The sequence below is a fragment of the Pristis pectinata genome, chromosome 7 (genome assembly GCF_009764475.1).
Source record: "Pristis pectinata isolate sPriPec2 chromosome 7, sPriPec2.1.pri, whole genome shotgun sequence".
Lineage (NCBI taxonomy): Eukaryota > Metazoa > Chordata > Chondrichthyes > Rhinopristiformes > Pristidae > Pristis > Pristis pectinata.
Genome location: NC_067411.1, coordinates 50,612,852 through 50,627,981, shown reverse-complemented (window position 1 = coordinate 50,627,981; position 15,130 = coordinate 50,612,852). Strand labels below are relative to the sequence as shown.

General features: G+C 41.8%; 1 protein-coding gene across 6 annotated transcripts in view; it reads left to right on the top strand.

The window, feature by feature from the left end:
* Positions 1–15,130, top strand: part of cntln (centlein, centrosomal protein) — a 432,461-nt gene that overhangs the window by 330,866 nt on the left and 86,465 nt on the right. For 5 of the 6 annotated variants that reach the window (XM_052019932.1, XM_052019931.1, XM_052019933.1 and 2 more), the window contains 3 exons: positions 3,717–3,843; positions 5,367–5,504; positions 12,119–12,304. In XM_052019932.1, coding sequence (XP_051875892.1) covers positions 3,717–3,843; positions 5,367–5,504; positions 12,119–12,304 — 451 coding nt within the window. The remainder of the gene's footprint in view (positions 1–3,716; positions 3,844–5,366; positions 5,505–12,118; positions 12,305–15,130) is intronic. The other variant, XM_052019935.1, reaches the window with a different exon arrangement.

Below are 15,130 nucleotides of genomic sequence, written 5' to 3'. Positions count from 1 at the left end.
CAATAGTCTTATCACTGTGGGGTAGAAGCTGTCCTTAAGTCTGGTGGTACGTGCCCTCAGGCTCCTGTATCTTCTACCCGATGGAAGAGGAGAGAAGAGAGAATGTTCCGGGTGGGTGGGGTCTTTGATTATGCTGGCTGCTACACCAAGACAACGAGAGGTAAAGACAGAGTCCAAGGAGGGGAGACTGGTGTCCGTAATGCGCTGGGCTGTGTCCACAACTCTCTGCAGCTTCTTGCAGTCCTGGGCAGAGCAGTTGCCATACCAAGCCGTGATACATCCTGATAGGATGCTTTCTATGGTGCATTGGTAAAAGTTGGTGAGAGTCAAAGGGGACAAACCAAATTTCTTTAGCCTCCTGAGGAAACAGAGGCGCTGGTGAGCTTTCTTGGCCATGGCATCCACGTGGTTTGGCCAGGACAGGTTGTTGGTGATGTTCACTCCCAGGAACTTGAAGCTGTCAACCCTCTCGACCTCAGCACCATTGATGTAGACAGGTGCATGTACACCGCCCCCTTTCCTGAAGTCAATGACCAGCTCTTTAGTTCTGTTGACATTGAGGGAAAGGTTGTTGTCATGACACCATTCCACTAAGCTCTCTATCTCCGTCCCGTACTCCAACTCATCACTGTTTGAGATATGGCCTACAACGGTGGTATCATCTGCAAACTTGTAGATGGAGTTAGAGCAGAATCTGGCCACACAGTCATGAGTGTATAGGGAGTAGAGTAGAGGGCTGAGGTCGCAGCCTTGAGGTGCACCAGTGTTGAGAATAATCGTGCTGGAGGAATTGCTGCCTATCCTCACTAATTGCGGTCTGTTTGTTAGAAAGTCAAGGATCCAGTTACAGAGGGAGATGTTGAGTCCTAGGTCTCGGAGTTTGGTGACAAGCTTGCTTGGTATTATTGTATTGAAGGCAGAGCTGTAGTCAATAAACAATAGTCTAACGTAGGTGTCTTTACTGTCCAGATGCTCCAGAGCTGAGTGAAGGGCCAGGGAGATGGCATCCGCTGTAGACCTGTTTTGGCGATAGGCAAATTGCAATGGGTCCAGGTTGTCTGGTAGGCTGGAGTTGATGTGTGCCATGACCAACCTCTCAAAGCACTTCATGATGGTGGATGTCAGAGCCACTGGTCGGTAGTCATTGAGGCATGTTACCTTGCTTTTCTTTGGTACCAGGATGATAGTGGTCTTCTTAAAACACTATCTGAACCTGAGATTGAAGAAGGGAGAGGTTGAATATGTCCGCAAATACTTCTGCCAGCTGATCAGCACAAGATCTGAGCACATGGCCTGGGACACCATCTGGGCCAGGTACTTTCCTCGTGTTCACTCTTTGGAAGACTGACCTTACGTCCTCCACTGTGATCACAGGTTCAGCTGTGTTGGTGGCTGTCAGAGTGGATGGTGACAATCCACTTCCTTTTTGTTCAAAATGTGCATAGAATGCGTTAAGTTCATCAGGGAGGGATGTGCTGTTGTTAGCTATGCAGCCTGACGTCATCTTGTAGCCTGTTATGGCATGTAAGCCCTGCCATAACTGGAGTCTGGTCAGGGACTCTATTTTGAGTTGGTATTGCCTCTTGGCATCCCATATAGCTTTACGAAGGTCATACCTTTCTTCCTTGTACAGATCAGGATTACCAGATTTGTGTGCAGCAGTCCTCTCTTTCAGTAGGGAGTGGATCTCCCGGTTCATCCATGGCTTCCTGTTTGGGAACACCTGTATTGTCCTCTTTGGTACACAGTCCTCCACACACTTGCTGATAAAGTCTGTGATGGTGGTGGCATACTCATCAATGCTGGCAACTGAGTCTTTGAACCTGGTGCAGTCCACTGTCTCAAAGCAGTCACGTAGAAGCTCATTTGCTTCCTCAGACCAGCACTGCACGACTCTCCATACCGGATCCTCCCATTTCAGTTTCTGTTTGTATGCAGGGAGAAGGAGCACAGCCTGGTTGTCTGATTTCCCAAAGTGAGGACGAGGGATGGCTTGGAAGGCATCTTTGATGGTTGTATAGCAGTGGTCAAGGGTGTTGGCGCCCCTGGTGGAGCAGGAGATGTGCTGATAGTATTTTGGTAACACACTCTTGAGGTTGGCCTGATTGAAGTCCCCCGTGATGATGAAGAGGGCCTCAGGGTATCCTGTCTCAAGATTGTTGACCACGGAGTATAGCTCATTGAGTGCAGGCTTCATGTCCGTCTGTGGTGGGATATAGGCTGCCATCAGAATAGCTGAAGCGAACTCCCTTGTCAGATAGAATGGTCGACACTTCACCATTAGATAGTCCAGGCTGGGTGAGCAGGAGTTCGCCAGGATCGTCACGTCCGAGCACCACAGGTTATTGATTAAGAAGCAGACCCCTCCACCTTTAACTTTGCCTGAGGACTCTGTACGGTCCATTCGATGAATCGAGAAGCCGTCAGGTTGAATAGCAGAGTCAGGTGCACCATTTCCACTTGCACTATTATTCTTCTGGATTTACAGCTTCATAAGGCCAACCTAGCACCTTCACAGAAAGCTGGGATTGGTGAGAAGTCTATAAGTGTGCTTTGAAAGACATTTGCATCATTCTGAAAGCAAAATGTAAATTCTGCATGGTTATCATTCATTGTCAGTATCAAGTTTTATTGATGAAAGAAAGGAACAATTTGGGAATGTAATCTCCTTCCTTATCTTCTAATAACTGACTTGTCTCCTGATAGGTTAGTTAATACTTTTGCCTTCTTACTTTTGCTGCCTGTAGTTTTCTCCTGTCCATCCACGGTCGCCCTACCAATGTTGTCTTTGACATCGGTGACATGGCATGACAGTGACATTAAACAATTATCCTTTGCCTTTCTGTGTAATGTAAATCTGAAATAATATCTTGAATATGTACACAAGGAAGTTGTAACTCAGTGCAAATCATTTTAATCTCCACATTATAGATCTCTACTTTTCTGCACATTTCTTGGCTTAATTGGCAAAAGTATATTTTGCTGGAAATTACATCTTGTATTTCATAATCAGTTATAATCATTTTTGTGACAGTCATTTCAATTATAGACATGTCCTGGGAAAGTAACTCCTTTAAAACTTGCTTCCTCTGTTGTTTTCTTTAATTGCTTTGCACTGCATAAGAGTATAAGAAATAAAGACCCTTGAGGCTGCTCCAACATTCAGTAAGGCCATGGATCTGCCTCAACTCTATTTTCCTGCCTGATTCCATTTCTCTCCATTTCCTTGCTTTCAAAAAAAAAACATTTACCTTGGAGCATATATGCTCTCCAGAAAGGAGAATTCTAAAGATTCACAATGCCGTGAGTGGAAAACAAAACTTCTCTTCAGCTTAGTCTGAACCAACTGACTCCTTATCCTTTAGACCTTCTAACTCTCATGGAAAAGACTTGAAAGCTGCTGCTTTGGGATACCACCTATGGGGCGAGGGCAACTTCCTTTGCTTTGGCAAACAAGTATTTTCAAGAATCAAATGCTCCATGTGACTTTTGTTGTTGATCTTGTTTTCCATACTCATAGTATATTGAAAATGTGGACAATACTACCCTCAAAGATGATTATTTGTATTTTTTCCATATATTTTATGACATGTTCATGTTGTATGATTCATAAGAGTTGATTTTTTCCTCGCTGAAATTTTTTCAGTTGACTATTGTTAAGTGTTTTATGAACAATATTTGTGAATAAGCTGGTGTTATCGGCTATTTTTCTTTAGGGTTATTCGTTTGGAACGAGATATCAATATGAAGCGACAACTTGTGGAAGATCTGAAATCAAAACTGAAAGCAAACCAGGAAAATGATAAAATATATAAAGAATTATTGGAGGAAAAGGAAAAAAAGGTAATTGTTCTCGGCACATATTTGTTTGAATTCTTACACCAAAGATACAATTTCCTAATTCAAAACTGGTCTTCTAAGTTTCAAAAACCTTTGTCAATATCATTCACCATGTTAGTTGATGTGGTTTAGTTCCCCATCTCCTCTGACTTGCTGATCTCTCTTTCATCTCTATGAACAAGTGTGGAGTAAAGGCTTCTATTCAGAGCTGAAGGAAAATTGGAGGTGGTTTCTCCAGACTCCTTTTCATCTCCCAGTAGCTGGTTTAGGTATAGTAACTCCTAACTGCAGAAAAGTTATAACCTGAGACCAAAGAGGTGTGTAAAAGTTAACTGCAAAATGTTCCATGGTACTTTTTTAAATCTCATAACCTTTAATAGCACGTAATGTTTAATTTACATTTTATGAAACAAGCATTTTTTTACAGAGAAGAGCAGCCTGCTGTTCCTGAGAATATGAACGTTCACCATAACAAAAACGTAGTAGAAGTGTTAACATTGTAGGAGAATTTCAACATAGTCATTCAAACCATGCAGCCGGGAAATTAGATAGCGATATTATCCCTGAAGAATTTGGACATCTGTATTTGGATCAGGGAACCCTATAAGAATCTCAAATTCAATATTAATATATTTCATTACTAATGCATGTTGTCTCACAAGCTATAGATCTCTCTTTAAGCTCTCCTGAAAGACTATATTGCTCTTACCCTATTTAGGTACAGTGTTAGAGAGCTATATGTCCACATGATAGATATTTTATCTTACCATGATCTGTCTGCATCCTGGATTTCTATCTAAAGTGGTATCAGAATTCTGTTTAGCTCGGTACTGTCTTTTAACCCTGCCCCATGCAAGTCTAACATTTCATTGATATCAGACAGATACTTTCTGGCTGACTATTACTCCAGTCTGTGCCTGTTTTCACTAAACTCAAGCTACACATTGCAGTGATAAACCAAGATACTATACTGATAAACATGTGTAATCATCAGTTTGAAGCCATTCGAGGATACCTGCAGTGCAACTGCGTGGGACTTTCCACATGCACATGTTCATCACTTTGAATTTGGAAACCGATGCAGGTCGTCAGAACTATGTTCTTCTTTTAGTCCCACAATGTACTTATTTTCATTGATATTGAAAATGATATTACATACAATGGTGATGGTTTTGCCATGGTTGACAATGAGAGCACTTCCAATCAATACTGATTATAAATTCCCAGCTGACGTAAAGTTCAAAGAATCTTTTCTCATGCCCAGGACAATGACTATCATAGTGATCTCAGGGATGATCTTTCCTTGGTTTCTTTTCAGATTTCTTTGCCTCACCTTTCAGCGTTTGTTGTGCCACCTTCTCCTTTTATTTCATGTTTCATATATGATTGCCTTGAAGTTCTTGTTTAGAACAGGAACATTTAAACTAGTGCTCAGTACTTGGCATGATGATGCAGAGAAATGTAAATAAACCTGGTGCTTAAATATTTCAAAACATGTCAGAGCAGTTATATTTGCTTTTATAAAGGTGAGAAAACTGACTGAAGAAAGTTCTACCAGGAAAGCATTTGTAGAGTCCCTAAAGCAAAGACTTAATGTTGCAACAAAAGAGAGGTCAGTTTATGAGGAGATGCACCGTAAAACCACTGGAGAATTGGATAGAAAGGTAAGGCTTGATCAGGACATTATATCAAAGTTCTGACTGTAAGATTTGGGAACAAAGTGTTTTCTTGAAAGATGTGATTTAGACACCTGAATTTAGCCCAAAATAATTATATTCAAATCTTTGATGTAAAATATTGTTTGTAAATATGTAATTAAGGGGATCAGATCTACTTGGAATATTATTAGAATAATTTTAATTTATATACATTAGATACATATTAAATAATGAGCTTTAAGCTGAGGCAAAGGCTGGTTGAAAGATTGTCTGAACGGAATCACAAATAAAAACAGAAGTCTGGAAACACTCAGTAGGTCAGCCAGCAACTGTAGAGAAAGAAACAGAGTTAATATTTCAAGTAATTTAACTTTAGAACTGATAATAGAAACACAGAAAAACCTACAGCACAATTCAGGCCCATCGGCCCACAAAGCTGTGCCGAACAAGTCCCTACCCTAGAAATTACTAGGCTTACCCATAGCCCTCTATTTTTCTCATCTCCATGTACCTATCCAACAGTCTCTTAAAAGACGCTATCGTATCCACCTCCACCACCGTTGCCGGCAGCCCATTCCACGCACTCACCACTCTCTGAGTAAAAAACTTACCCCTGACATCTCCTCTATACCTACTCCCCAGCACCTTAAACCTACGTCTTCTTGTGGCCACCATTTCAGCCCTGGGGAAAAGCCTCTGACTATCCACCCGATCAATGCCTCTCATCATCTTATATACCTCTATCAGGTCCCCCCTAATCCTCCGTCGCTCCAAGGAGAAAAGACCAAGTTCCCTCAACCTGCTTTCATAAGGCATGCTCCGCATTCCAGGTAGCATCCTTGTAAATCTCCTCTGCACCCTTTCTATGGCTTCCACATCCTTCCTGTAGTGAGGTGACCAGAACTGAGCACAGTACTCCAAGTGGGGTCTGACCAGGCTCCTATATAGCTGCAACAATACCTCCCAGCTCCTAAATTCAATTCCACGAATGAAGGAGGACAAAACACCATATGCCTCCTTAACCACAGAGTCAACCTGCGCAGCTGCTTTGAGCGTCCTATGGACTCGGACCCCAAGATCCCTCTGATCCTCCACACTGCCGAGTCCTACCATTAATACTATATTCTGCCATCATATTTGACCTACCAAAATGAACCACTTCACACTTATCTGAATTGAAATGCATCTGCCACTTCTCAGCCCAACTTTGCATCCTATGTCCCGCTGTAACCTCTGACAGCCCTCTATACTATCCACAACACATCCAACTTTTGTGTCATCTGCAAACTTACTAACCCATCCCTCCAGTTCCTCATCCAGGTCGATAATAAAAATCACAAAGAGTAAGGGTCCCAGAACAGATCCCTGAGGTACACCACTGGTCACTGACCTCCATGCAGAATATGACCCCTCAACAACCACTCTTTGCCTTCTGTGGGCCAGCCAGTTCTGGATCCACATTGCAATGTTCCCTTGGATCCCATGCCTGCCCTTGACAAAGCCATACTGACTATTCCTAATCATATTATACCTCTCCAAATGTTCATAAATCTTGCCTCTCAGGATCTTCTCCATCAGCTTACCAACCATTGAAGTAAGACTCACTGGTCTATAATTTCCTGGGCTATCTCTACTCCCTTTCTTGAATAAGGGAACAACATCCGCAACCCTCCAATCTTCTGGAACCTCTCCCGTCTCCATTGATGATGCAAGGATCATCGTCAGAGGCTCCGCAATCTCCTCCCTCACCTCCCACAGCAGTCTGGGGTACATCCCATCCAGCCCTGGCGACTTATCCAACTTGCTTTCCAAAAGTTCCAGTACCTCCTCTTTCCTAGTATCTACATGCTCAAGCTTTTCAGCCTGCTGCAAGTCCTCAATATTATCCCCCAGATCTTTTTCCGTAGTGAATACTGATGTAAGGTATTCATTAAGTACCTCCACCATTTCTTCCGGATCCATACACACTTTCCCACTTCTGCACTTGATAGGCCTTATTCTTTTGCATCTTATCCTCTTGCTCTTCACATACTTGTAGAATGCCTTGGGGTTTTCCTTAATCCTGCCTGCCAAGGCCTTCTCATGTCCCCTCCTGGCTCTCCTAATTACCTTCTTAAGCTCCTTCCTGTTAGCCTTATACTCTTCCAGATCTCTAACATTACCTAGCTCTCTGTACCTTTTTTAAGCTTTTCTTTTCCTTTTGACTAGATTTATTACAGCCTTTGTACAGCACGGTTCCTGTATCCTATCGTAATCTCCCTGTCTCATTGGAACATGCCTATGCAGAACTCCACACAAATATCCCCTGAATATTTGCCACATTTCTTCCGTACTTTTCCCTGAGAACATTTGTTCCCAATTTAAGCTTCCAATTTCCTGCCTGAGAGCCTCATAAATCCCTTTACTCCAAGTAAACGCCTTTCTAGTCTGTCTGTTCCTATCTCTCTCCAGTGCTATCATAAAGGAGATAGAATTATGATCACTGTCTCCAAAATGCTCACCCACTGAGAGGTCTGACACCTGTCTAGGTTTATTTCCCAATACCAAATCAAGCATAGCCTCTCCTCTTGTAGGCCTATCTACATATTTTGTCAAGAATCCTTCCTGAACACACTTAACAAACTCCACCCCATCCAAACCCCTCACTGTCTGGAGATACCAATCAATGTTTGGGAAATTAAAATCTCCCATCACAACTCTGTTATTATCACACCTTTCTAGGATCTGCTTCCCTATCTGCTCCTCGATATCCCTGTTACTATTGGGCAGCCTATAAAAAACACCCAGTAAAGTTATTGACCCTTTCCTGTACCTAACCTCCACCCACAGATACTCCGTAGACAGTCCCTCCATGACGTCCACCTTTTCTGCAGCCATGACACTATCTCTGATCAACGGTGCCTCTCCCCCACCTCTTTTGCCTCCCTCCCTGTCCTTTCTGAAACATCTAAAACCCGGCATTTGAAGCAACCATTCCTGTCCTGAGCCATCCAAGTGTCTATAATGGCCACCACATCATAGCTCCAAGCTCTAAGCTCATCCGCCTTGTTCACAATACACCTTGCATTAAAATAGACACATCTCAAACCGGTCTGAGCACGTCCCTTCTCTATCACCTGCCTATCCTCCCGCTCGTACCTACTGTTAGCTTTCCCTATTTGAGAGCCAAACGCCTCTTCCCCAGTCTCTCCAGTTCGGATCCCACCCCCCAACAAATCTAGTTTAAACTCCCCCCAGTAGCCTTAGCAAACCTCCCCGCCAGGATATTGGTCCCCTTGGGATTCAAGTGAAACCCGCCCTCTTTGTACAGGTCATACCTGTCCCAATAGAGGCCCAGTGATCCAGAAATCTGAATCCCTGCTCCTTACTCCAATCCCTCAGCCACGCATTTAACCTCCTCCTCATTCTATCCCTATACCCACTGACACTTGGCCTAGGCAGTAATCCTGAAATTACTACCTTTGAGGTCCTGCTTCTCAACTTCCTTCCTAACTCCCTATAGTCTTTTTTCAGGACCTCATCCCTTTCCCTACCTATGTCATTGGTACCAATATGTACTATGACCTCTGGCTGTTCTCCCTCCCTCTGCAGGATGTCTTGGACACGATCTGAAACATCCCGGAGCCTGGTACCTGGGAGGCAAACTACCTTCCGAGTTTCTCTCCTGCATCCACAGAATCGCCTGTCTGCCCACCTAACTATAGAGTCCCCTATCACTACTGCCCTCCTCTCTCCTTCCCTACCCTTCTGAGCCACAGGGCCAGACTCTGTGCCAGAGGCACTGCCACTGTTGCTTCCCCAAGGTAGGCTATCTCCCCCGACAGTACTCAAACAGGAATACTTATTGTCAAGGGGTACAGCCACAGGGGTACTCTCTGGTACCTGACTCTTCCCCTTCCCCCTCCTGACTGTGACCCACATGCCTGACTCCCGTGGTCCCGGTGTGACCACCTGCCTATAACTCCTTTCTATCACCTCCTCATTCTCCCTGACCAGACAAAGTCATCGAGCTGCATCTCCAGTTCCCTAACATGGTCCCTCAGGAGCTGCAGCTCAACACACCGGGTGCAGATGTAGCCTTCCCGGAGGCAGGGAGACTCCGGGAACTCCCACGTCTGACACTGAGTACAGGAAACTGCACTCATACTACTTCCTTTACTCAAGTCACCTACCTTTCCTCACCCCTTTACGCCTAAGCCCCTTGAGCCAAAGCCCAACCACTCTGCTCCCTCTCACTCTGCTGCCCACTCCGACACTGCCCGCTGGATATGGCGGTTTGCTTTTTAAACTGCCCGCGCTTTACCTGCTGACATCACGCGCCTGCGCAGTCCTGCCCCCACTATTCCCGATGAGAACTTATATAAAAAACTTATAAAAAAGAACCTTATAAAACAAAACCTTATAATAAAAACCTTATAAAAACAAAGAAAAACTTATCTGTTCTGAAGTCCTGACGCCTGCCAAAGTGAAACCCACGAAACCTCCAAAGTTTTTTCTACCCGCTTTTTAAACTGCTTGCGCCTTACCTGCTGACATCACGCACCTGTGCAGTCCTGCCCCCACTATTCCCAATGAGAACTTATATAAAAAGCTTATAAAAAACAACCTTATAAAACAAAACCTTATAATAAAAACCTTATAAAAATAAAGAAAAACTTATTTGTTCCGAAGTCCTGACGCCTGCCGAAGCGAAACCCACGGAAGTAAGAAGGTTTTGAGATGCAGAGAAAGAGGAGTTAACAAAAATATGGGGGAGGCCCAAATCCAAAATAATTATCTGAAATTACAAAAGGAATGTGGAAGGGACACTGGAAGTCTGAAATTGCTGAACAACAGCTCCTTTTCATGGGTAAAACTAGAGATCAGTACCCACTACCAACCTACAGCCACCTAATATTTTATACTCTCCACATAGTTAAAGTAAGGGCTCCAAACCCATCTTCCAACTGCCGCCTCATTGTCCATCTTTGTTGTCTGCTGTCCCTGTCACCTTTTTTCACAGTGTATATATCCACATTGGCTCTCACTAAAAATGAGAGTGAAGAATTAGGTACCTTTGTGAGCATACTCTTTGGGTTCCCCCATCTTTGACCAAAGTCAGTGATAGAATTCAAGCATATGATTGACTAGTAGTTCACCTCTAGCTGGTTACACCAAAACATGCCTCATAGTCAGTAATAATGTGCGTGTTTGCCTCCAAAATATTTTGGAGGCAGAGTACAATGTGCAGATAAAAATTTACAGCACGTTTGGCACTGTCAACAAGGGATAACATTCCAGGCAAGCACACCTTTCACTTGAGTACTGCATCATCACATTGTGCATGATCAGTGTTTATGAAATGATTGAAAAAATAAAACCTATCATCAATATGGCACTCATCACTCACTCTGCTTCCTCTTTCACGGTGCTACAGCCTCTTAAGTTCCCCTTATTTCTGAAGCAGTTCACCTCAAGTACTCAAGTACATGAAATGAATTAATAAGGGAATTGGATATATACTTGAAATGGAGACCTTTGCAGGGCTATTGACTGGAGTGAGACTAACTGCATAGCTGTTTGAAAGAGCCAGCACTAATATAGTGGACCAATTCACTTCCTTTTATCCAGTAAGATTATATAAATTCCAGGAATTCTTCATCTGTTATATATTACACCCACTTGCTTTGCTTCTCAGGTGAAATTGGTAGGTTTGTGGCAGTGAAAATTAGTCTATATATATTAGGTGTGACAGGATCATAAGCACATCTTTTTTAGTGCATAAAGAAACATCCCATTAAATTTTTGTTATATGGTAATTTCTTCATGGTCTATACTTCTTGCTGCCTCAGTACAGCAGCCAGCATAATCAAAGACTCCACCCTCCCCCCCCAAGGACATTCTCTCCTCTCCCCTTTCCCATTGGGCAGAAGATACAAAAGCCTGAAAGCACGTACAGGCTTTTGTACATGGTACAAAAGCCTGAAAGCATGTACTAACTCAATGCACTGTGTAATAAATTGATCTGTATGAATGCTATGCAAGACAAGCTTTTCACTGTACCTCAATGCATGTGACAATAATAAACCAATTCCAATAAGACAAGATAAGATATTTTTATTAGTCACATGTACATCGAAACACACAGTGAAATGCACCTTTTGTGTAGAGTGTTCTGGGGGCAGCCCACAAGTGTCGCCCCGCTTCCAGCGCCAACATAACATGTCCATAACTTCCTAACCAGTACGTCTTTGGAATGTGGGAGGAAACCAGAGCACCCGGAGGAAACCCATGCATACACGGGGACAACGTCCAAACTCCTTACAGACAGCAGTGGGAATTGAACCCGGGTTGCTGGCGCTGTAATAGCGTTACGCTAACTGCTACACTACCATGTCTGCCAATTATCATTCAAGAGCACTATTTTCAATTAATTAAAACTGAAAATGTGTAAAAAGCAAAAAGAAACCCCTCCAGGTACATTCCCTTAATATTTTTGCTTGTGGAAGTGTTTGCATCGTGGAATGTTGCTTCCACGTAAAGTGAAATTTCTGTTAATTGCATTCTTTAACAACATCACTTTGGCTAATTTTCATTGTTCCCCTGGTCTACTTTTTCATAATTGTTTCTGCAACTTTTAGAATCAAAAACTGCATGATCTCAAGACCAAAGTGATTGAGGCAGAATCTGCAATGGCTGAACTGGAGACAACAGCATCACAGCAGATGCATGGGCTGGCAATGCAGAGTGAACAGGCTCTGGAAGCTGTTCAGAAGAAGTTGGCTCTTGCCAATGGAAGAGTGGAAGAGTTTGTTTCATTTGTTAAGGTGAGCTTTGTTACTTTCCCTGATCATTTTGGTCAGCATGTGATGTCAGTTAAAAGCACATTTTGGTGGTTACATTTCTGTTAATTTTATAAAGTGTACTTTTAAAATTGAAGTAATGTTTGGGTTTTTTTGTTTGAAAAGTCTGAAAGTACCATGTACTTAATCTAAAACTGATCAAAGAATATATCTTGCGATCTCCTGAGAGAGACACAGTCCCATAGGTAGGTGGAAGTTTGATTAATTTTTAACTTGATGTAGATGCCACAGCAAGTGGTTTAGCAGAGAATTCAATTCTTGCCAGCTTTGTGCTGGTTTCAGAACTAGGAATCTGTGGTTCTACTGTGATACAAAAGTAGCATTTGGTGATTTGCCCACAACTAATCTCTGCGGGTCTTGATACAGTAAAATTAAACTAAGTTCTAGACTTCTGACAATCCATATTTGAACTGTTGAACCTAAGTAAAAGTAAGCAGCCCATGGTTGTTCATTTAGAGATGTTTTTATAGTTTTATCCCAACAGTATTGTTACCATTCTAATAGAGTGTATGTGGAAAGTAATTTGCAGTTTCTTTGGAACAACCACAATTATTGTTACTGTTTATTTTAATAATTGACATTCCTCTAACTTAAATTTGGTATTTAAACATTCTCAACAGAATTACTCAGATGGATCATAAAATACTTCAGATATACAGCCAAAATTACACAATTTGTAATTTGAATTAAAGGGATGTTTCTGTAAGATCACAATAAACATGTGTTGGCTGAGGAATAAAGCTATTATTTCATTTTGTAATGTTTCATAGCAACAGATGTTGATAGTTTGTTGTCATTAGAATAAAATACCTATCCCCAAAGGCTTTTAATCACATTGATTGTTCCTCAGCATTCACTGAGGCAGAGAAAAATCAGTGACCATAGTGTAGTTCACTCTAGTAGCACATAGACTGGCCTTCATATTTATTTCTGTTTTAAAAGCATTTTTCAGGGTGTCCCAAAACCTTGCATCCATTAATATATTTGTCAATTGAAAATAAATCACAAGTTGATGTGTTTGTCGGATATGAAGCCAGAGCAATTGTTTCAGTTTATCTTAGAAAAATGAAAGCAAGTAATCTATTTTATGCATTAAATGTGTAATGGATAGACCGAATGCTCAGGAGTGTTTAATCCTCTCAAATATTGATCATGACTGGGATTTCTTAGCAGTGCTCCAAGCTTTCAGTTCTCGTAGCTTGACTGCCACAGGTTCAATTTTAATGTGTTCTTTTTAACCAGTGGTATTAGCAGTCATTAAAGATTTCTACATGCAACTGTGGTCAGGAGTAGGGAAGGGTTGCTGAGAGGAAACTAGAAAGGAGGGAGTATTAGTCTGAGTGTATCTGTATTTCTGCTGTTCTTATCACAAATTTGAGTTGATAAACATCAAGAGATTACCTCACTATGATGCTTTTCAGGAGAAGTCTGAGATAAATTCAGTTAATCTCCATCAGGATTACTCAACACCTGGGATTTGGGCAAATTGAATCTCTGTGCACACAAGGCTGAATTGTGGCAGTGAATATCTATTAAGTAGTAAACAGAATAATAGGCTTGGGTGGCTGTTAATGAACTGGATGGCTTAGATCTTGCTGTTTGGGGACATCCTGTTTTGTTAATATGTAAACTAGGGATTATTCTGAACATAGCTACATTTATATCTTATTTGTACATGAAAAAGCAGATTCATAAAACTGGGTCAAAATGCAAATGATTAGGAATAGAGAATAAGAATTTTTTTTAACCTGACAATACAACTGCTTTAATGATACAGATTTATATAAAGTTGTCTTTAGGGTGAATGTGCATGCCACTACATTAGGGAAATATGAAGAAACAGACTTTAATGTGTTATAAAAATTAACAGAAGGTTATAGCATGGAAGAAAGCCATTCAGCTCATCGTCTGATTTGGCTCCATGCAGAAAATATCCAATTTATCCCAGTTGTCTGTAATCTACCCATAGCCCTGAAATATTTTTCCTTTAAAGTACTTATCCAGCTCCCTTTTGAATGCCACGATTGAATCTGCCTCCACTACTGGGATTGCAGTCCAGATTCAAACCATTTGCTGCTTAAAAAAGGTGTTCCTCATATCACTTTTGGTTCTTTTGACAATCATCTTTGTTCTTTGTTCTCTGATTTATGGCCCTGCTACCAATGGGAACCATTTCTCTATCTATTGGATTCTTTAGGATTTTAAATACCTCTTTCAGATCACCTCTCAACCTCTTCTGTTCTGAGAAAAACCCCAGCTTCTCCATTCCAGGTAACGTTGTCACTGGAATCATTTTAGGAAATCGCATCACCCTCTTCAAGACCTTCACATCTTTAGTAAAGTTTGGTGCTTGGAAGTGCCCACAGTACTTCAGTTATGACTAAACCAATGTTTTATGAACATTCATTATAACTTCCTTGCTCTGTACTCCATGCTTCTGTTTATAAAGCCCAGGATCCCAAATCCTTTTTTCATCACTTTCTCAACCTGCCCTGTCGCTTTCAATGAATCATGAACATATACCCCCAATTCTCTTTGTTCTTGTAGCCTGTTTAGAATGATACCTTATAATTTATATGGCATCTCCTCCTCCTTCATGATAAAAGAAACGACTTCACATTTTTCTACACTAAATTTCAGTTTCCATATGCTTGTTTAATCCACTACCCTGTCACTACCTTATAGCTACAAGGCATATACTAAATAAAGCAGTGTTCCTGATGTTTTTCTTCTTAGACAGTCCCTTGAGAGTCCCTTGAGGGTGACTTCTTTTGGCTCTGAGATGGTTCT